This window comes from Juglans regia, chromosome 2, assembly GCF_001411555.2.
Source record: "Juglans regia cultivar Chandler chromosome 2, Walnut 2.0, whole genome shotgun sequence".
In the NCBI taxonomy this organism is placed as follows: domain Eukaryota; kingdom Viridiplantae; phylum Streptophyta; class Magnoliopsida; order Fagales; family Juglandaceae; genus Juglans; species Juglans regia.
In genome coordinates this window covers 34,995,417-35,016,665 of record NC_049902.1, presented here as the reverse complement: position 1 = coordinate 35,016,665, position 21,249 = coordinate 34,995,417, and the positions used below count along the sequence as shown (strand labels likewise).

General features: G+C 37.4%; 1 protein-coding gene across 1 annotated transcript; it reads left to right on the top strand.

Moving 5' to 3' along the window:
• Positions 1-1,771: 1,771 nt before the first annotated feature.
• LOC109014025 (ubiquitin carboxyl-terminal hydrolase 14) lies at positions 1,772-21,065 on the top strand. Its single transcript, XM_018996337.2, has 20 exons — positions 1,772-2,084; positions 2,780-2,951; positions 3,615-3,727; positions 3,817-4,153; positions 6,964-7,058; positions 7,535-7,668; positions 7,742-7,798; positions 7,887-7,964; positions 8,159-8,213; positions 8,296-8,334; positions 8,705-8,785; positions 11,736-11,934; positions 12,016-12,073; positions 12,146-12,268; positions 12,870-12,958; positions 13,037-13,126; positions 19,735-19,905; positions 20,059-20,186; positions 20,309-20,441; positions 20,599-21,065. The coding sequence occupies exons 1-20, from the start codon at positions 1,989-1,991 to the stop codon at positions 20,775-20,777; spliced, it is 2,427 nt and encodes an 808-aa protein (XP_018851882.1). The 5' UTR covers positions 1,772-1,988; the 3' UTR covers positions 20,778-21,065.
• The last annotated feature ends 184 nt before the right edge of the window (positions 21,066-21,249 follow it).

Here is a 21,249-nt window from a genome sequence, read left to right as displayed (position 1 = left end):
ATTCAAATTGGAGCCAAGGCACCGAAGAAAAGATGCACACCTGTAAAAGACACTAAATTAATCATTTGTTTACTTCTTTTGATAGATTTGACATTAGTCGGCCACTTTTTTCTCTTTCTTTTTTTTTTTTTTTTTAAATTTCAGGCTTTTATAAAATCAGCATAGACTTCAAAGTAAATTAATTATACAGAGGGTCTTTGTCATTAAAAATATAATAGATATTGTGAAATACAGATTAAGGAAATACTTCCATATGCCTATTTGGAAGCTATCCATGGTATCAGATTATGCTTATATTTATTTTGAAGTCGATATATTTTTTACACTTTCCATTTTTCAAAATTGTGAAGCTTATATTTTATCTCCTGAATAATGGATTACATCATCTAGTCTGTTGATTTAAAAATTACTAGTACTGCTTTGTTTGAAATCTCCTTCAATAAGAATCTTTTTTAAATTTATGCTTGTTGACTATTGGATTGCCATTAATGCAGCCGATGCTTCACTAACTTTTAATTTGGTACTGTGGATGAAGTCTGTCTGGATAAAAAGTGGAATTCCCTTGTCAGATTTGCATATTGATACTATTGTAATTCCATTGTCTCTGACTGTCAAATCGAATGAGAGTGAGTAGAAACCTTATGGTAGGGTTTGTCATCTGACCTCCTATTGTTTGAGATTTTATTTTCCATGCTTTGCTATGCTCAACGAAGCTTTGAGAAACTTTTGATACAAACCAATTTGGAGATGAGTAGGGAACCTTGTGGGATTACTTTATTTCTTAGGATTTAGAGATTGTCCATAGCTAATGTAACAAAGAGTTGGAATGGATGATTATCTTCTCCGAATATTTCTAAACCAGGGGATGGATTGAATATAATTGAAATCCAATTTGAGATTAGTTGCCTAGCAAAGGATGAGATATTTATGGACCATTTGGACTGTATCCATAAAGTCCTTGAGAGGGGACAATTGAAAAATAAAGAGAGAGGTTTTATTCTTCAGTGTTACACAGTGGGTAAAGAACTTGATCTTCTTCTAAAGGAAGTAATATTTTTAGAAGGGATTTAGTGGAGAGAATATTATGTTAGCCCGCCACTTTATGTCATACAAGAGTCATCCTATACTTTATAATATTACTTTATTTAGAATTTAAATATTAATGGGATTTAGAGAATATTATGTTAGTCTGCCACTCTATGTCATACAAGAGTTATCCTATACTTTATAATATTACTTCATTTACAATTTAAATATTAATGGGATTTAGTCTATCAATTCTCAAATAATTAATTTATTCTGAAAAAAAACATTACTCGTTAGGCTATCCATGCATTGCAAGTTCATTATGTTCTCATCTTATATACTGAGGTGATAAAATAAATTATTGATGGATAATGTTAAATCATAAAAATAAGATGAAAGTAAAATAAAATAAAATATTGGGTTTAAGTTTTATATTGGATGTTATAACTCAATTGAATAGATGTTTAAGTTTATTTTATTTATATTGGGTGTTCGAGAATAAAATCCAACTAATTTTAGAAATTCATATACTTTCACAAAGAAATTTTGACAAATAGATAAAGTGGATGCTTAAATATACTTTTAAACTTCATAATTTTAAAACTATTTATATATGTTATTGATACTATAATATATATATAAATTCCATAATATATTTAATATTTGTATCTCTCTTAATTACTTAAATATTTATGATAAATAATTATTTGTGATAACTAATAACTATCTATCTTCCTTTTCTTGTAGAAGACTTGTTTCAAACGCGCAAGAAACCTTTTTTTTCTTTTTCTTTTTGATGTCCTTTACCCCTTCCCGAAGGGACTCTTTTTTTTTTTGTTATCTTTTTTATGTTTGCGATTGGGACTCTGCAAACATTAGCTTAGGGCAAAGCACATTTTCTCTGTCACTGTGTTCAAAGAATCAAAACCCTATTGATTTTGCAGAAAGACGTTCGACACCTCATGGACCTGCTCCGATCCAATCTCTCCCGGGTACGGATCCCGGAGCCCACCAATCGCATCTACAAGCAAGAATGCTGCCTCTCTTTCGACACTCCGGTACTCTCTTTCTCCATCATTTTCTGTTTCGTTCCCGAGAGAAGTGAGTTCAGTCAGAAGAAAGAAAGTCATCTGCCAGTTTATTGGCTTACGCCATTGAAGCTCTGGTGCCTGTAGAAAGTTCTCTTTGGTGATTATGTCCGTCTCATATTCTTGTTTTCCCAAGATGATCTGTTTGTCGGAAGTTCTCTTCGATGGCTTGTGTCTTTCTATATCCCGCTTGGTTGCCGAGAAAGTGTAGGGAACGGAGAAAAATGTTAGGACCTTTCTAGCTTAGTCTCAGAAAGTGAAGTTCAAGTATTCAATCCTCGGGTTTTTTCTTGGATTATCCTGTCCTGGTTGTGTCATTTGCCAGTCTTGCACAACCTTTTTATGATTTTGAGGAAATATAAGAAAATTAATTGGGACTTTCTCATTTTTAATGGTTTTTATTGCCAAAGAAACGGTGAAACCTTGTGAGCGTGAAAATTTTCATTTGTAATGCATCTTGTACCGCTTTTTTTCCTTCTTTGGATTATCATGGTTTGGGATTTTGAGAATATATAGGTAAAGCAGTGTAACACTATTCAAGTTTTCAAAGCTTTGTCAATCTGCTTTCAGTATATCCCAATATAAATAAGAAGATTTTAATGTAATCTCTTCTATACCGTTCATAATTTTTTGCATTGTGTATTGTGGTATCTTTGGGATTTCAGAGATCAGAAGGTGGGTTGTTTATCGACATGAATACATTTCTTGCTTTTGGGAAGGACTGTGTTGCTTGGAATTACGAGAAGACTGGGAACCCGGTTTATTTGCATTTAAAGCAAATAAGAAAGGCGGTTCCCGAAGATAGGCCATCGAAAAAACCGACTCTCTTGGCTATAGGTACTTGAATTTTTGTTATCTTTGCCTTACTATGATATATCGTCATGGTACTTGATGGTACACCCTCATATTCTGTCTGGAGGATGTGTATCCATATTTATTATTATTTTTAGCACAATCATCTCTGTTTGAAATCTGCCTATGCCTACTGATATTAATAAATTCTTACTTATAAAAAAACTCATCTATGTTCGAGATCTACGAGTGGAATTGAAGTAATGAGGGTAAGACAATATCATACTGTCATATTAAAATATCAGCAGATGCTACAATTTATTTAGAATGCCCAGGAACTATGAGTATCAAAACCACCAGGAGTATATATGCAGTAGGAATATTAATGAAGAATTATTGCTTATCAGAAGAAAAAATGGTACAATCTACTTACTAGACAAAAGAACCTACCCCCAAGAAAAAAAAAAACAATATTCTGGATCTGATCTGTACCCGATTTCTTACTTCAATTCTTACTAGTCTTGTAATCTGTTTTGAGGGAAATTTTTATTGGTCACATTCATCTGAAAGTGTTATTAGTAGTAGTTTATGAAGTGATCTTCTGGCTGTTGAATACTGAGTATTTATTTTAACTTTTATTAATTATTTGCTGTTCTGAAGTTGAGATACATTTTAATACTAACATTATATTTGATATCAAAATTATAGGTGTTGATGGAGGATTTGACAACAGTGAATCTGAATATGGAGAAACTCTCACTATAGTCATATTACCCGATTATGTTACTCTTCCATTTCCTTCGGTTGAGTTGCCAGAGAAGGTGGCTATTGCCTTTTTCTTTCTTTTTTTGAAGGAAAGAATCTCAAACAAGAGCATGATTTGGTTATTACTAATTTAAAAATACTGCAGGTCAGATTGGCCGTTGATGCTATCTTGATGGCTGAGGGTGCCGAGCGGAAAGAGCAAGTTGCAGCTTGGATAGCTGATAAGAAACAAACAAGTCCCTATGCGGTGAATTTGCTACAGATTGACAATGGTGTCATTATCCCTCCATCTGGGTGGAAATGTGCAAAGTGTGATAAAAAGGACAATCTTTGGTTAAATCTTACCAATGGAATGATCCTTTGTGGGAGAAGAAATTGGGATGGTACTGGTGGCAACAATCACGCCATTGAACACTACAAGGAGACAAGCTACCCTCTTGCTGTAAAGCTTGGGACAATTACAGCTGATTTGGAAGCAGCAGGTAATGCTGCCTGGCATATCATTAATTGGGATAAGTTTCCAATTTTCTATTTGGAAAGTGTGCTTTCACATACTTGTGATCTTTATACTACTAATAAAAAAAATGATCTCACTGATATAACTGAGCTAAAGCAGCAGATAATTGCATGGAAAAAATGTACTTTTTTTTCCAAAAAGTATTATCTCTGTGCAATGTTTGGATTGATATATGCAATGTCATAATTGGAAGGGTTCATTCGTTTTCCTTACTTTGCTTTTTATCCTGGGCTAAGGACAGTGGAAGGATTCATTCATTGTTGTATTTTACATTGTTAATTCCAAACATTGCCCATATGGTTATCCATAGTCACATAGGTAGTTGAGTTGTGCTTAATGGTAATTGCCAATGAACCTCAAGGGATTGGCCCAAGTGGTGAAAGCTTTGGTCTTGGGGTATCACTCCCTTCAAGGTCCAATGTTCAACACCTTATGGGTGCAAACAATCCTTTGGGGCCACATCCCCTGGTGAAAAGCCAGCGATTTAACCAGCTCCATGTAGGGAAACTTTCGAAGGACCGAGGTTTACTCTGCAAGGGTGGGTCCGAAGGGCCCTGCCTTGGAGAGGTTCTGTGACAGAAAAAAAATAAAATAACTGCCATTTGGATTTGATCGGTATTTGATTAATTATCTTGATAGAATATGCTGGTTGCTTATTAATAATAATTCTCAATTTATTTATCTTCTTGTTATGCTTATTTTCTTGGCAAGATTCTAACTATCTTTACTCCAGTAGCCCCATGGGCCAGAAAACTTTATTTTTTGCGAGGACTGATTACTTGGCTGAAAAAAGTGGTTTGGAGCTGTTGTGTAGAAGCAACCGTATTTCGTCTTTAAAAAAGTTCATTTATTTCACAAACTGCCAGTTTCTTGTCAGAACTAACCATTTTCTAACATAATACCATAAAATCCTATCCCCCACCACGATCTCTTAAAATATTATCATTTTGTAATTTTCTTTTATTTGGTAAGTTACATAAGTACTGAGTGAGGTATGAACCGCAACCTTACTTTCGATCTAGTTCTTTGATCTTGAACTCTGGAGTAAATATGCTTTAGGGATTTCAGTTTAAGCTGGTGTTATATATTATAGTTGTCTGGTTCATCTGTGACCAGGTATCTATATTTTAATTGTCTTACTTCATTATATTTTTTATAAGTAAAAGATTATATTAATAAGAATAGGCATAGCACAAGTACACATGGAGTATACAAGAGGTAACGCCTAGTTAGGAGGGAGAAATAGAAACAAGAAAATCATAAAAATCTAGGCCATTGAAATCCACAGCTTTAGCCCATAGGAATAAAGTATTTACGAAGAACAATTTAATCTCCACAAATGAGCGCTCCTTATCTTCAAAATTCTGATTATTTCGTTCCTTCCATAGGCATTATAGAATATAAATAGGAACCATCTTTCACATAGCTGTGATTGGTGGAATACCACCCAAATTCATCCAGCTGGCCAGAAGCTCGACCACAGTAGTAGGCATAACCCAGGCTAGCTCCAATCTTCTAAAGACATCATCCCATAACGCCCTGTGACCTCACAATGTAGTAGCAAATGATCCACTGTCTTGCCATTCTTCCTGTACATACAACACCACTTTGCAACAACCACTTGGTGTTTCTACAAGTTATCCGTAGTCAAAATCTTGCCCAAAGAAGTTGTCTAGGGGAAAAATACCGCCTTAAGAGGCACCTTATTTCTCCAAATGCTTTTCCAAGGAAAATGATTGCCTTGTGGATTTGTGAGGGTCTTATAGAAGGGGCAGACAAAAAATGTACCTTTTATAGAGGGTACCCACCACATCTTGTTAGTTCTCTGAGTTCTCAACCCTATGGCGAACAAGTGGCTGAAAAAATCAGAAAAGCTGCCAACTTCCATTGGATTGAGCCACCCGGCATCTCTACAAGGGAATGTATCCTTAAGGGCTCTTTCTCCACACCATATATCATGCCAGAATTTTATTCTAGCCCATCACGATTCTAGTATGTGCTTCCAGACTCCCACCATATAGGGAATGTGTCCCCCTTGCCTTTTGGGCTTTTTGAAATCTATCAGTGTTGTCTTTGATAATTAGGCCATGTTTGGATGCTTAGATGATCATCTCATCTCAAAACTTTTCATAATTTCCTTCCCAAATATCATTCAAACACAAAACACTTTTTCATCTAATCATTGTTGAATCATTACAATTTTTCCAAATTTCCAAACAAAACACAAAAAACAATACGACTTTTTCAAAGTTTAAAACAAAAATAATATTAAAAAATAATACTCATATTTTAACTTTCTAATATTTTTACTCAACTTTTTCTCTCTCATTTTTCAAATAAAACATCTTAACTCAAACTATTTCACTACTATTTACAGAATTCTCGTATTATCTCATTACTCAAACATGCCCTTAATCTGTCAAAAATGTATCTCTGAGAACAGGATCTCAGCATTGTTAGGAGATAGGAGAAATGACAAAGGCAAAAGACTGTGTAAAGTCTAATGATATTGTTCTGAGAAAATCGGTAGTCACTTGAGCTGTTATTCTTTCACATTTGGGATTTTGTTTTTGAATGTTTTCTTGCATTGCTTGCATATTTGTCAATTAGAAATGTGCTGCTTGGCACTGAAAAAGTTCCTTGCAGTCTGAACAGACTAAGCATAAGTGCCCTAGTAGTTTAATTATTAACATCTAAGCCAATATTATGTTTTTGTCTGAGTTATTCTTGAATGTAACGAGTGCTAATGATGATTAATGTCTTGGGGCAGCTCAGATGTTTTCTCTTACCCAGAGGATGAAAGTGTTCTGGACCCTCTGTTAGCAGAGCATCTAGCACATTTTGGCATTGATTTTTCTTCATTACAAAAGGTGCTCTCCTTTTCTTCTCTTATAGATCAATGTTATGCCTTAGTACCTGTTTATGCATGGTATTAATGATCCCACCTTGTGTCAGGTGCAGTGTTCAATAATATGTCACCTATAATTAGGTTGGGGTATGGTTAATTAGTTTTGGATTTGATTGATTCTGTCTTGTGCATTGGCAGTTTACCTTTACTTGGATGTCAGACCCCCTATATAATCCAGAGAGCATTTTCTTTAAATTAAATTTTTATAGTAACACCCAGGCTTATATAATCCAGAGAGTATTTTCTTTAAATTAAATTTTTATAGTAACACCCAGGCTTCAATTGTTATTTACCTATTTATACTATGCAAGTTTCTGTTGTTGATTTGTCTGCTGATGTTTCTATAGCTATGGCGGGGGTATTGACCTCAACTATATTTGTTATTATAACACATTAACATTTAGTTTTGACCGGGATACTATCCATTTATTGTTTCAGACTGAAATGACAACTGCTGAGAGAGAACTGGACCAGAATACTAATTTCGATTGGAACCGTATCCAAGAAAGTGGACAGGAAGTGGAACCACTATGTGGACCGGGTTATACTGGACTTGTTAATCTTGGAAACAGGTAAAGTTGACACTTTTCAGGGCCTGCTCAGTAATAATTACTCATTTGATGTTTTCTTGTTTCCTTCTTGCAGCTGCTACTTGGCAGCAACTATGCAAGTCGTGTGTTCAACACGTTCTTTCTGTTCACGGTGAGCATAGTTTTTTATTTTGTCCCCTCCCCCTGTGAATATGAATGAAACTTTTTTACTTACATTTTTTTTGTGACTATATTATCAGATACTATATGACCCAAAGTTTAAAAATGGCTTTTGAGATGGCTCCTGCTGATCCAACTGTAGACCTTAATATGCAGTTGTAAGTAACTAGCAAATTAATGCTGTTAATTCTTTTCATGCAATTTCATCTGATAATTATGGTTTCCTTCATGTTGCTAATTAAAACAAGATTAGAGGTGTTCCTGGCGATATAAAAAAAATGTGTTCAATTGGCCACAATCATCTTTTTTGCATGTGGTAAATATATTCTTAGGCTTTTTTGTTCTTTGGCAGAACCAAGCTGTCGCATGGTTTACTATCCGGTAAATACTCTATTCCAGCACTGGAGGTATGGTAACTCTAACAAAATAAGCTCCTCGAGAGTATGGCTTCTGCTTCTGTTGGTTTACATCTTCTTATTTTTCATCCAGAAAGATGATAATGCAAATGCTACCTCAACCACAACCGCTGTAAGCTTTCTGGCTGAATATCATTCGTGTTCAAGGTGTCAGCTTTGTACTTTTTGGTTATTAAATTATTCCATGGGATTTATGAATGCCACGAGATTTCAAAACCTTGAAGTTTTCAAGCAGGCCTTGGATTGTCATCACATCATCTGTGTTGTTCTTCTTTCTCAAACTTTGACGTCCATACTGCATGTTTTATACTTGTTCTCTGAAACCTTGTTTCTTTCTTGTCTAATTTGACTTATAGACTCTTACTCAAAATTTTCACTTTGCTATTTATTGATCTACTTTGAATTTTTACTTAATTTCTTTTAAGATGGTACTTTGACCTGTTCTACATTTGTTTCTTTCTGCAATCTTGTGTAAATATTAGAAACAGGAAGGTATACCCCCTCGAATGTTCAAGGCAGTTATTGCTGCTAGCCATCCTGAATTCTCTACGATGAGACAGCAGGTATATTCAACTTCTTTTCCTTAAACTCTTTTTGTAATAAACTATAGCTTTTTTAGCAAGTATTTAATTGTAAACTGCTGTGTAATTGGGCAACGGCTATTTCATTCTCTTCAATGAAGTTACTTTTACTTACAATGTTAAAAAGATCTTTTAATATATGTGAACCGTTCTTATATATTATACCTTCTCCTCTTCTAATACATAAGATAACTTGTGACTCTTAACTCATAAGAAAAGAGGACCATGAAAATTAGCATAAACACTGCATATTGCATTTGGGGCCTGCATGAGCAGGTCAATTGAATGAGATTTGGATGGTAGACTATACAAACATGCATAAATTATGTGGGACCTCTGACTGAGTTGTTGATTTAGTGAAACCATGTTGTCAGTTCAATGCATGTTTTTTGAGGTCAGTTTTCTGACAATAATTGAACCGACTCTTGATGACTTGCCATCTGGATTGATGGAATTGACCTCCAAAACAGCAATGGCCCATTGTCCAACTCGGACGACAGCGTCAAAGAGATCTGTTTGTACACAACCTCACTTGCCAACCTAATACTGAAACCTCAATGCATGAATAGCGAAAACAGAAAAAAGTAGTAGAAAACCCTTCTTTTTAATAGTTACATACATAAGCAAATTAATTGGTACTTAAAGAGCAATTGCATTAATGTGAGAGTGAGAGGGAGGGAAGGGAGGGTCTCTAGATCCTCTGATTCACTAGCAATCTAATGTTTTGGATCATTTATTAAATAATTTGGCAAAGTCTTATTATGGTAGATGTTTCAAAATGATCTGATTATGGTTTATGATTTATGATAATTAAACTCGCAAACTTGATAAGAGAACCTTATGCAAGAATGGGTTTATGATTCAGACAATTAACCTTTTGTTCAGAGGCTGTGCTGCTTTAAAAATTAAATGTGCAACATGTTTGTAGAGGACTGCATGGGGTCCTTTTCCATGGCTGTATCTTTTAGGAATACTGAGGATGGGTAGAGGTGGGCTCTTGCGGGTGTGTATGGGCCTAACGTGGATAGTGATAGAAGATTATTGTGGGAGGAATTGGCGGGTCTAAATTCTTTATGGGATTTATCTTGGATTTTTTGTGGTGATTTCTACATTGTTCGGTTCCCTAGTGAGAGGGCGGGGACATCTACGTCGACAAGAGCAATGGAAAACTTTTTTGAGTTGATTTTTGAGTTGAATCTCGTGGATCTTCCTTTGGTGGTGGTGGTGGGGGGGGGGCTTTACTTGGTCCAATAGCCGAGGGTGGGCAAGGTTGGATAGATTTCTAGTATTCCCTTCATGGGAGACGTGCTTTCCGGAACTATGTCAAAAAAGGTGGTCACGGGTATGTTCTGACCATTTTTCAATTTTACTTGATTGTGGTGGCGTTCATGGGGGTAGGCGCCCATTCAAATTTGAGAATATGTGGTTGGATTGCGAACGGGGGATTAGGGGTGCGAAATTTGAGCATCTTCAACAAGTCCCTTCTTGGTAAGTGGTTGTGGAGGTATCAAATAGAAGGGAACTCATTGTGGAGAGAGGTAATCGAACACAAGTATGGTAGTGAGTGGGGGGGATGGTGCTCTAAGGAGGGTAGGGGGTCATATGGAGTGAGCTTGTGGAAATTTATTAGCAAGGGGTGGAACACCTTTGAAAAACATATTAGGTTCGGAGTGGGAGATGGAGCAAGACTTTGCTGTTGGCACGATGCTTGGAGTGGGGAGAGTCCTCTTTCCATTATCTTTCCAGTCGCTTTTAACATGACTAGAAATCAGCAAGCGGCAGTTTCAAATGTATTATGTTGTACCAATGGAATGGTAACTTGGAACGTCACTTTTACTAGAAATGCTAAGGATTGGGAGCTTGATGAGATGACAGCCTTTTTTAGCCACTTGTATTCAGCAAAGGTAGGAGGAAATGGGGGAGACCGTATGTTGTGGATTCACACGGGGAGAAAAAATGTTACTGTTAAATCTTTTTACTAGGCTTTGACAGCACTACAACCCATCTTTTTTCTGTGGAAGAGTATTTGGAAAGCACAAGTTCCGCCTAAAGTTGCGTTTTTTACTTGGACAGCCGCGCTTGGAAAGATATTGACGGTTGATAACTTAAGGAAGCAGGGTATGGTGGTCATGGAGTGGTGCTACATGTGCAAAAGGAATGGAGAATCGATAGATCATTTGCTTTTACATTGTGAGGTGGCGGGGGAATTATGGGTTGGTATCCTTGCTAGAGCTGGACTGAGTTGGGTAATGCCTAAGAGTGTGGTGAAACTACTAGCATGCTGGAACAGGAGGCATAACAGTGCACAATTGGCAGCAGCGTGGCATATGATACCTTTGTGCTTAATGTGGTGTTTATGGTCAGAAAGGAATGATAGGTGCTTTAACAACAAGGAGCGTGCAGTGGGGGAAATTTGGAATTTTTTTGTATTCTCTCTTTTACAGTGGTTTTCTGCTATTGTACTGAAGGGTGGGAGTGTCCATGAGTTTCTATCTTCTTTTCAGCTCACTAGAATGTAATTAGGTGTCTCGCTTTGTATACTTCTTGTGTACTTGGGCATTGCCTAGTTTCATTCTATTCAATAAAGCTATCTATTTACTTATTAAAAAAAAAAAATGTGCAACATGTCTCTGATCAATCTAAAGTGGAAAACAGCACATCTAGGTGACTATGTGCTTAAGGCTTTTGCTGTCTTGATTTTGTTTATTTTTTTTGTTTATGTGCTTATGCCTTTGCTGTCTTGGTTTTGTATATTAACTATCTATGGCCCAATATTGGCTCTATGTGCTTCAACTTATTGGGAATAATGCCTAGCTTCCGCTACCTGCCTTGGGCTTAGTTTATGAAATGCTTATTTTGTCCCCTTCATGATATTCTGTTATTGTACTTCATGCTTATGGCTTATGTTTATACTTGTTACCAATGTATTTAGGATGCCCTGGAATTCTTCCTACATTTTCTTGACCAAGTTGAAAGAGCTAATGCTGTGAACCCTGAATTGGATCCTGCAAGGAGCTTCAAGTTTGGTATTGAAGATCGAATATTATGTTCATCTGGAAAAGTTACTTACCATAGAAGGCTTGACTACATCCTTTCACTAAATATTCCATTGCATGAGGCTACTAATAAAGGTAAATTTCTGTAGTCCTCTCTTTGTGGAAGATTCTTCCCAAACTTAATATGCTAATGGTTTTATTGTTTTGAGAATTCAGAAGATCTAGAAGCATTTCAGAAATTCAAAGCAGAAAAGATTTCAGAAGGGAAGGAAGTGTAAGTTCTAATAGGTCCAGCATCACGCTTTTGCCCATTGGATTTCTTGCTTATAATTTCTAGTTTCTGCAGATCCAGTGATGAAATTGTACGTCCAAGGGTGCCTCTAGAAGCATGCCTTGCAAGCTTTTCAGCTCCGGAGGAGATACATGAATTTTACAGCACTGCCTTGAAGGCTAAGACAATGGCAGTCAAGTAAGCTTTGCTATTTTTCACAGGTTTTAATATATTTTTTATTTGGAAATATGTTGTTTTAGAGTGCTACTTATTTGGTGATGTGATGTCTGTTTTATATATTAATGTATATCCGTGTATACTATAAAAGTTAAGCAGGCTAATTTCCCACTGGCCCACCTATCCATGTGATTTACCAACCAGCTGCAGGCTGGTTATCTTGTCAGTGATCAGATGGTTCATATATTTCTGACAATGAAGTCCATATTGATTGGTTAGGTCTTTCTTGTTTTTCTTTCCTTTTTAGCCTTTTCTTTTTAGGAAATAGTAGTCACTCTTTTATTGGAGTTAGGAAGGATGAACTGTTAGGGTACGTTTGGTTACCAAACTCATCTCAATTCATCATTACAATTTTTTCAAATTCCAAAATAATAATAATATTATAAAACAATATTCTAATAATATTTTATCATGTCAACTCAACTCAACTCAACTCAGTTTAACATCTAAACGTGGCCTTAATAAAAATCACATCCCAAATATTAGGTGATTGATTCCAGGAGATGCAGAGAGTTATGTTTAGCTATCTCTGTTCATTTCTCTCCTTCATTTTATTCTGCAGGACTGCAGGTCTGACTTCGTTTCCTGATTACTTGGTGTTGCACATGCGCAAATTTGTTATGGAGGCGGGCTGGGTGCCAAAAAAGCTTGGTATCTTTCTGCAGCTTGTGCATTTTTTTAGAGTACTTTCAAAACTGTTGTTATAGTATATTATATCTGGCCATACAGATGTCTACATTGATGTTCCTGATATCATAGATATCAGTCACATGCGCAGCAAGGGTCTTCAACCTGGGGAAGAGCTATTACCAGATGGCGGTATGTCATCTTTCTGAAATTTTGAAGTTTCCTTTAATTCGTGTCACAAGATTTTTTTTTGTTTAATTTTTGTTTAATTAATAAGAAACTTTATTCCCAAGAATAGGCAAAGCCCAAGGACACATGATGTATACTAAGAAAATACCTGCATCACTCTAAAAACAAAAGAAAAGCTAAAAAAAAATTCAGAAAGTTAAAACATCAGCCATTACAAGAGTTTTAGCCCACAAACACAAAGGACTAAAGAGTTTTAGCCCACCAGAAGAGTACTGCTGCCGAGACCTGAATAGAGATTGCCGAAAAACTCAAACCTGTAACAGATGGCGCCGATAACACTTAACACCAACCCATAAAAAAATAGACCGAAAAATACGAGCTTTCACATGAAACAGCAAGTAGATCACGTTGGGTGGGTCACCGAGAATAATCCAGAAGACCCCGACACACGAAACCGAGAAGAGAAAAAATTCACGCGGGCGACAACCAAACCGAGCGAAAAAAATTCAAGCAGCTCTTGATACCATGTCAAATTAAGTCAAAGTATTGTGTGAATAGCCGAATGAATTGGCCTTTGAGTGATATGTATATTATATATGAACTTTACAAGTAGATCACATTGGGTCACCGAGAATAATCCAGAAGACCCCGACACACGAAACCGAGAAGAGAAAAAATTCACGCGGGCGACAACCAAACCGAGAGAAAAAAATTCAAGCAGCTCTTGATACCATGTCAATTTAAGTCAAAGTATTGTGTGAATAGCCGAATGAATTGGCCTTTGAGTGATATGTATATTATATATGAACTTTACAAGAGAGCTATACATGGAAAGAAACTAATTGCCGAGTAATTCTAGCATTCTAGCCTTATATGGAAACTACATATTTTGTCAATATGCTAACTGTACAAGCCCAAGTAAATTAAGTAAAGGTGAAATAAGGAAAGAAGATTGATTTGGTGTCCATTGATAGCCCCCCTCAAATTGATGCGGGTTGATCAACAAACATCAATTTGCTACTTAAGAAGCAATGTCGATGGCGAGTGAGAGCTTTGGTGAAGATATTAACAAATTGTAGTTCAGTGGAAACATGTGGAAGATTGATAACACGAGCTTCAATATGCTTTGTGCGCTCATGATAGACAGGATTGGCTGTGATCTGAATAACACTTGTATTATCAGCATGTAGAGGTGTAGGATCAGGCTCAGAAAAATCTAGCTCAACAAGCAAACCTTGAAGCCTAATAATTTCGGAACAAGCAAGAGACATTGCCCTGTACTCAGATTTTGTAGATGACTTAGAGACCCTGTTTTGCTTCTGACTCCTCCAGGAGATCAATGCATCACCTAAGAACACACAACAACCAGTGATGGAACGACGTGTATCCGCACAATCAGCCCAATCAGCGTTGCTATAAGCAGTAAGACAAGGAGAATTGCCTGAAGGAAAGAATAAGCCACGGGCAGAAGTGCCTTGAACATAGTGTATGATCCTACGAACAACAGCCAAATGAAGATGACGAGGAGTCTGAAGAAACTAATTGACTTGCTGTACTGCAAAGGAAATGTCCGGTCGAGTAATGGTGAGATAGACAAGGCTACCCACCAACTTCTAGTATAAACTGGGATCAGCAAGTAAGTCACTCTTCTTTGCGAAGCTTGACATTCAATTCCATGTGAGTATCAACAGAGGTGGCCTCCTGCAGGTCGGCTGTAGCCACCAGATCACTAGCATACTTCTGTTGGTTGAGAGAAATACCAGATGGACTACGATGCACCTCATGACCCAAAAATATGTGAGAGACCCAAGATCTTTCATATGAAATGACTCGGAGAGATAAGTCTTGAGCTGGCCAAATAAAGCAAAATTAGAACCAGTAATCACAATATCATCAACATAAATCAAAAGAATAACAATACCCAGGTCTGATTTCCGAAGAAATAAGGAAGTGTCATACTTGCTCTGCTCGAAGGAAAATTGTAATAAAGTGGTTTGAAATTTATCAAACCAGGCCTTCGGAGCTTGTTTGAGACCATAAAGGGAGCGACGAAGCTTACACACATGCGAAGTTGTAGAAGTAAACAATCCCCGATGTGGTTTCATATAAATACACTCTTTAAGATTCTCGTGAAGAAAATCATTTTTGACATCCATCTGATGTAGCGGCCAATCCAATCATTGGAAGCAGCAAGAGCAAGGATAGTATGAACAATAATCATCTTAGCCACAGGTGCAAATGTTTCTTCATAATTGACACCATATTCTTAATTATTCGCAAGTGCAACCAGTTGAGCTTTGTATCGATTTAAACTCTCATAAAAACAGACCTTGACTGAATAAACTTATTTGCAACCCAGATGAATAATGGACTCCAATTCCCAGGTATGATTAGCCTCTAGGGCGGCGTTTTTTCTTCTTGCATGGCTTGTCGCCAACATTCATGCTTGACAGCATGTGAGTAGCATGTGAGAATATCAAAATTGGACAATGCAGCAGTAAGAGCTGAAATAGAGTGGCCATAAGAAAACCCATACCTATTAGGAGGTACAGACACTTGAGGAGAGCGACGTACCAAAGGCTCTGGAGGTGCTACAACTGACTGGGTTTGGAGAATGGTAGGATCAAATATCGAGTGAGCCACCGGAAGAGATTGTGGGTGGAAGCGTCTCGTATACACAATACCTGGTTCAAAACGAGAGCTGACTTGATGAAGATTTGAGAACTGCTGCTCAAAAGAGGGGAGGACCACAGTAGAAGAAGAGGGCACAAAGTACATGAAAGAAATGTTGATTTTCAAAGAAAATAACATTTTTAGAAATGCGTGTACGATTTAAAGTATGATCGTAGCAAACAAATCCCTTTTGACACATTATATCCCAATAATGCACATCTAATAGATTAACCAAAGATACAGAGATTATCATAACTAGGTTGTTTAGTAAACAAGCAGAAATAGGGAGACTCCATGTGTAAGACTTGGGAAGGTAAATGATTAATCAAGTGAGTAGCAGTTTTCAGAGTCTCGACCCGAAACATGGATGGAACAGAGGATTCTAACAAGAGAGTACGTACCACATCAAGAAGATGATTTTTGCGTTCGGCTACTCCATTCTGTTGGGGAGTAGCAGGACATGAACATTGATGAATAATATCTTTAGAAGCTAAGAATGCTTGAAACTCAGTAGACAAATATTCACCACCAAAATCTGTGCTTAATGTCTTAATAGTCGCAGCAAATTGATTGTCAGCATATACTAAAAAACTCGGTGAAAGTATGAAAAACCTCAGATTTAGAGCGAAGAAAATAAACCCAAGTGAATCTGCTATGATTATCAATGAAAGTCACATAGCATTTAAATTTTTCATGTGTACTAACCGGGGAAGGTCCCAAAACATCACTATGGATAAGATCAAAGCAGTGAGAAGCTCTACTAGCATGCAAAGGAAAGTGAAGAGTTTTGATTTTGCTAAGTTTGCAAGAATCACACTCAAGAGATAAAGAAGAAGGTTATTTATTATCAAGAAAATTAGAGTGCAATACATGAGATAAGATCTAAGTATTGGGATGGCCTAAACGACGATGCCACACCATACTCAGATTGGGAACATTATTATAAGCAAAAGATGTAATATAAGAAACTGAAGGAGGTGCTGGAACAAGTAAAAATAGTGGAAACAAGCGCCCCACTTTAGATCCCTTCGCGATAGGCTCTCCCGTTATCTGGTCCTGCACAACACAACCATCACCAGAAAAATTAACAGCACAATTATCACTTAATTGACCAACATAAATAAGATTCGTGAAAAGCTGAGGAGCAAGAAACACATCAATAAATTTAGAAGAGGCATCTCTGACATCAACTATTGGCAAAAAACTGCCATTGGCAATCTGAATGGCAGATTTACCAGCATAGGGCCTAACATGACACAGCGGTAGGAGTATTCGTCATGTGATTAGAGGCACCTGAGTCTACGTACCAGAGTTTAGTAGAATTGTTACCTTGGAACACCATTGCAGATAATGCCGAAATTAGCATCTATTGCACCATTTCTGGTGTGCAGTAATTTGCTGCAGGAGGTGCAAGATCAAAGGAAGCACCTGAGGAAGAGCCATGTGCTACAGAAGTTGCCACGGGAGGGACAATAACAGAAGTCTGAAATGCTTAGGCCTGACGATTCTGGGGGCGGATATGACATTCTTTGATAATGTGACCCTTCTTGCAAGAAGAGCAATATTTCTAGAACAATTGGCAACAATATGCCCATATTCCTTATAGGTGATTCTCGTCCTTGGACAGCATAAGCCACAGTGGCAGTCTCGGAACTACCATGAGATTGCTCCAGAATAGCTTGAGTAGTAAGACGTTCTTTGCGAAGTAACTCACCAAGACAAATATCAAGAGAAGGAACAGGAGATCTGTTCAGTAGAGAGGAGCGAACAGATTCATATTCCGGGTGTAGTTTCATAAGGAACTTATCACGCTGGCTAGTCTCGTGAAGAGTCTAAATAGTCAAAAGAGTGGCAACAGGAACATCCGTTGTAACCAAATCAGTATATTCATGCAAAGGAGTCAGAAATGCCAATTAATAGTCTTCGATGGAAAGACTACCATGTTGAAACATGACAATCGCATGTTCTAACTGAAAGCGACAAGCATCATTAGCTTGATGATAATCCTTCTTCAAGTAATTCCACATGGATTGAGCGGAACGATGAGCCCGCAAGTTGATAACAATATGTGGCTCTACCAATCCAAGAAGCCAAGACATAATCCGAGCGTCAAGTACAACCCATGAAGGGGAAGCCCCGAAATTCTTGGATTTGTCAGTAGTGGATGTTTGGGTGACATCCGTGCCATCAATATGACCCCAAAGATCTTTTTCCTTGAGGAAAAGTTCAAACTGAAATGCCCAAATAGAGTAGTTTGTGCCTGTAAACTTGACACACATAGGTGCTTGGTCCATTGCAAATAAATAAATTCCGACATAAAGCAAATCAAAGATAAACCGAGAGATACCCACACAAAAGTGCCGAAATTACCACAGATAAAATGGCCAAAAAAATTACCAAGACAAAAAAAATGCCAAAATTACCAAGAGAAAGAAAAATGACCAAAAAGGACAAGCTGCATCTGCAATAAAACGAAGGTACAAAGTGCCGAGATGCCCACTAGAAGGATGTGGCTGCCAAGATGGAAACAGAAGCTGCCGCAAAACTATGCAAACCAGGAACAGATGTGTCGAGAGTCCCACCAAAAGAGTACTGCTGCCGAGACTTGAACAGAGACTGCCGAAAAACTCAAACTTGGAATAGACAACGCCGATAACACCAACCCAAAAAAAAAAAAGACCGAAAAACAAGAGAGCTTTCACAGGAAACAAGAAGTAGATCATGTTGGGTCACCGAGAATAATCTGGAAGACCCCGACACATGAAAACCGAGAAGAGAAAAAAAATTCACGCGGTCGACAACCAAACCGAGAGAAAAAAATTCAAGCAACTCTTGATACCATGTCAAATTAAGTCAAAGTATTGTGTGAATAGCCGAATGAATTGACCTTTGAGTGATCTGTATATTATATATGAACTTTACAAGAGGGCCATGCATGGAAAGAAACTAATTGCCAAGTAATTCTAGCATTCTAGTCTTATATGGAAACTATATATTCTGTCAATATGCTAACTGTACCCCGGTTCCGATCCCATGCACCGCACCCTCGGAAGTTTCCCTACACGGAACTAGTTAAATCGCTGGCTTTTCACCAGGAGGTGTGGCTCCAAAAGATTGTTTGCACCTATGAGGTGTTGAACATTGGACCTTGAAGGAAGTGATACTCTAAGACCAAGGCCTTCACCACTAGGGCCAACCCCTTGAGGTTTAAGGAAAGAAGAATAGAAGGAAAGAAGAATGATTAATGGACAGCAAAGCTGTCCATTGACACCCACTGCATTCTATCCTCCCTTCCCAGCACCACCTTTGAACTGTAAATTATGCCTGCATATTTATGTCTACTTCAATATTTTCTCGCAATTAACAATCACACACTTATAGAATCTCTGTACATATACTATGTCTCTCTCTTTCCCCCTTACCCTGCTCCCAGTCCCTGTCTTTTCTGTTGTTAAAGGGCATGCGCTCGTGCGCGCGCGCACACACACACATAGTCCAAACTTGCTTCAGGATATAGTTCTTGACATCCTTCAAACCAGACTTCGACTTCTTTTCATGTTCGTGGTTGAACTTATTAGATGCTAAAGTTGTAATTAGTAGGATGCATATTTTGGTTTTGTTTGTCTTTTTAAGTTGGTAGCTGCAGGTAAACCCCATTTCAGTAGTTTTTTTTATAGTCTCTATGGCTGAAGAATGAGCGTGTTCTCTGCGGTTGACTGGGGTTGGAGTTGGTATTTTAATTTTTGTTGAGAGAGGAATAGGCGGATGACCATGTGTAATTGCCCCATCCAACTGCATTGGCTTGCTCGTTTGGCATGTCTTAATTAGAATTATAAAAATCCTCAAGACTTTTGAGACTTAAATATCGTTTGCTTTGGTATGTTTGCATTGGCAATTGATATGGTATTTTTCTTGGCATTTTTTTATTTACAACACAGTTCCAGAGGGTGACATGGAAACAAATAAGCCCTTGCCAGATGAGGATATTGTTTCTCAGCTTGTCTCAATGGGATTCAACCATCTTCATTGTGAGAAAGCTGCCGTAAGGACCTCAAACACTGGTGTTGAAGAGGCAATGAATTGGTTACTTTCTCACATGGATGATCCAGGTATTTGAAACAGTGTTATCTTGTAGAAAAGTAAACTTCACCAAGGAAAACATTAACTTTTAGCTCAATACAGCTTTTGAGAGCTGTTACCTAAATTGTTTGAGTTCTATTGTGTTGACACCAAATGACGTTTATGCACTTTTGCTTTACCAGATATCGATGTTCCTATTTCCCAAGAGGTAGAAGGTGCTGAGGCTTTGAGCCTTGACCAATCAAAAGTTGATACTTTGATTTCATTTGGTTTTCAAGAAGAAATTGCTAGAAAAGCACTGAAGGTTTCAGTAAGTATTTAGTTGCTTCTCAATTCTTTTCAGAACTGGGGTTACACATATAACTATTAGGTTTCTAAATACTGGAAACTTTCTATCTGATTTTGGGTTGCAATGCCCTTTTCTATTTTCAGGGTGGTGACATCGAGAAAGCAACAGATTGGATTTTTAGCAATCCTGAACCTTCTGCTTCATTGGATCTGGATGCTACCACATCAAACACTGCACCTACGCCCACTGGTGCTGGACTGCCTGATGGAGGAGGGAGTGAGTTCCTTCTTTATAAGTTTATTTATTTTTTTAATGTTATACTGCCTCATACTTGTGTTTCCTTGAGTATGTTTTCGTGTGGCTTGCCTGCTATTACTTCCCTCTAGTTATTTCGCTTTTGACAACATTTGATTAAAATGTCTGAATTCCACAGGGTATAGACTGATTGGAATAGTTAGCCACATCGGAACCTCCACTCAATGTGGTCACTATGTCGCTCACATCTTTAAAGAAGGTAGATGGGTTATTTACAATGATGACAAAGTCGGTGCCTCCGTGAATCCCCCAAAAGATATGGGGTATCTATATTTCTTTGAGAGGCTTAACAGTTGAGTGACATCTGGCAGATTAGGAAATTCCAATCCACAGAAAATAGGTACCATGAAGTCTCATAGAATCTGGACCATCACCAAACTCTGTTTTTGGGTTGTAGAGCATTTGCGGATATAGAGGACTTTTTTTTAATAGACATTAATTATGATCAATTATTAAAAAAAAATTAAACATTATGAAATTCCCATATTCCCCCTTTTTCACATAAAAAAATTGAAACAACAATTTGCCTGTTTTTGTATTTGTATTATGTTTCTGCTATGCATCGAGATTGCTTGTTTCTCTGTATTTGTATTGTTGGAGCAATCAGCGAGCAGATTTTTGTGTTGCATACTGCCAAAGCCCATGGGTCCCTGGATTTTGGCCTAAATGCCTCAATTTGAACAAATGTAAAGGAAGAGATCAAGAAATCTGATTACATATCACAAAAGTGAACGGAATAAAAAAAGGTTCAAGAAAATTAGAAATAAAA

What these genes read in the sequence shown, in the direction of transcription:
- LOC109014025 (XM_018996337.2), top strand. Translation starts at nt 1,989, where the DNA reads ATGGACCTGCTCCGATCCAATCTCTCCCGGGTACGGATCCCGGAGCCC. An exon ending in ACTCTATTCCAGCACTGGAG is followed by an intron (nt 8,214 to 8,295) that starts GTATGGTAACTC and finishes TTTTTCATCCAG; the next exon opens with AAAGATGATAATGCAAATGC. An exon ending in CTGGGTGCCAAAAAAGCTTG is followed by an intron (nt 12,959 to 13,036) that starts GTATCTTTCTGC and finishes CTGGCCATACAG; the next exon opens with ATGTCTACATTGATGTTCCT.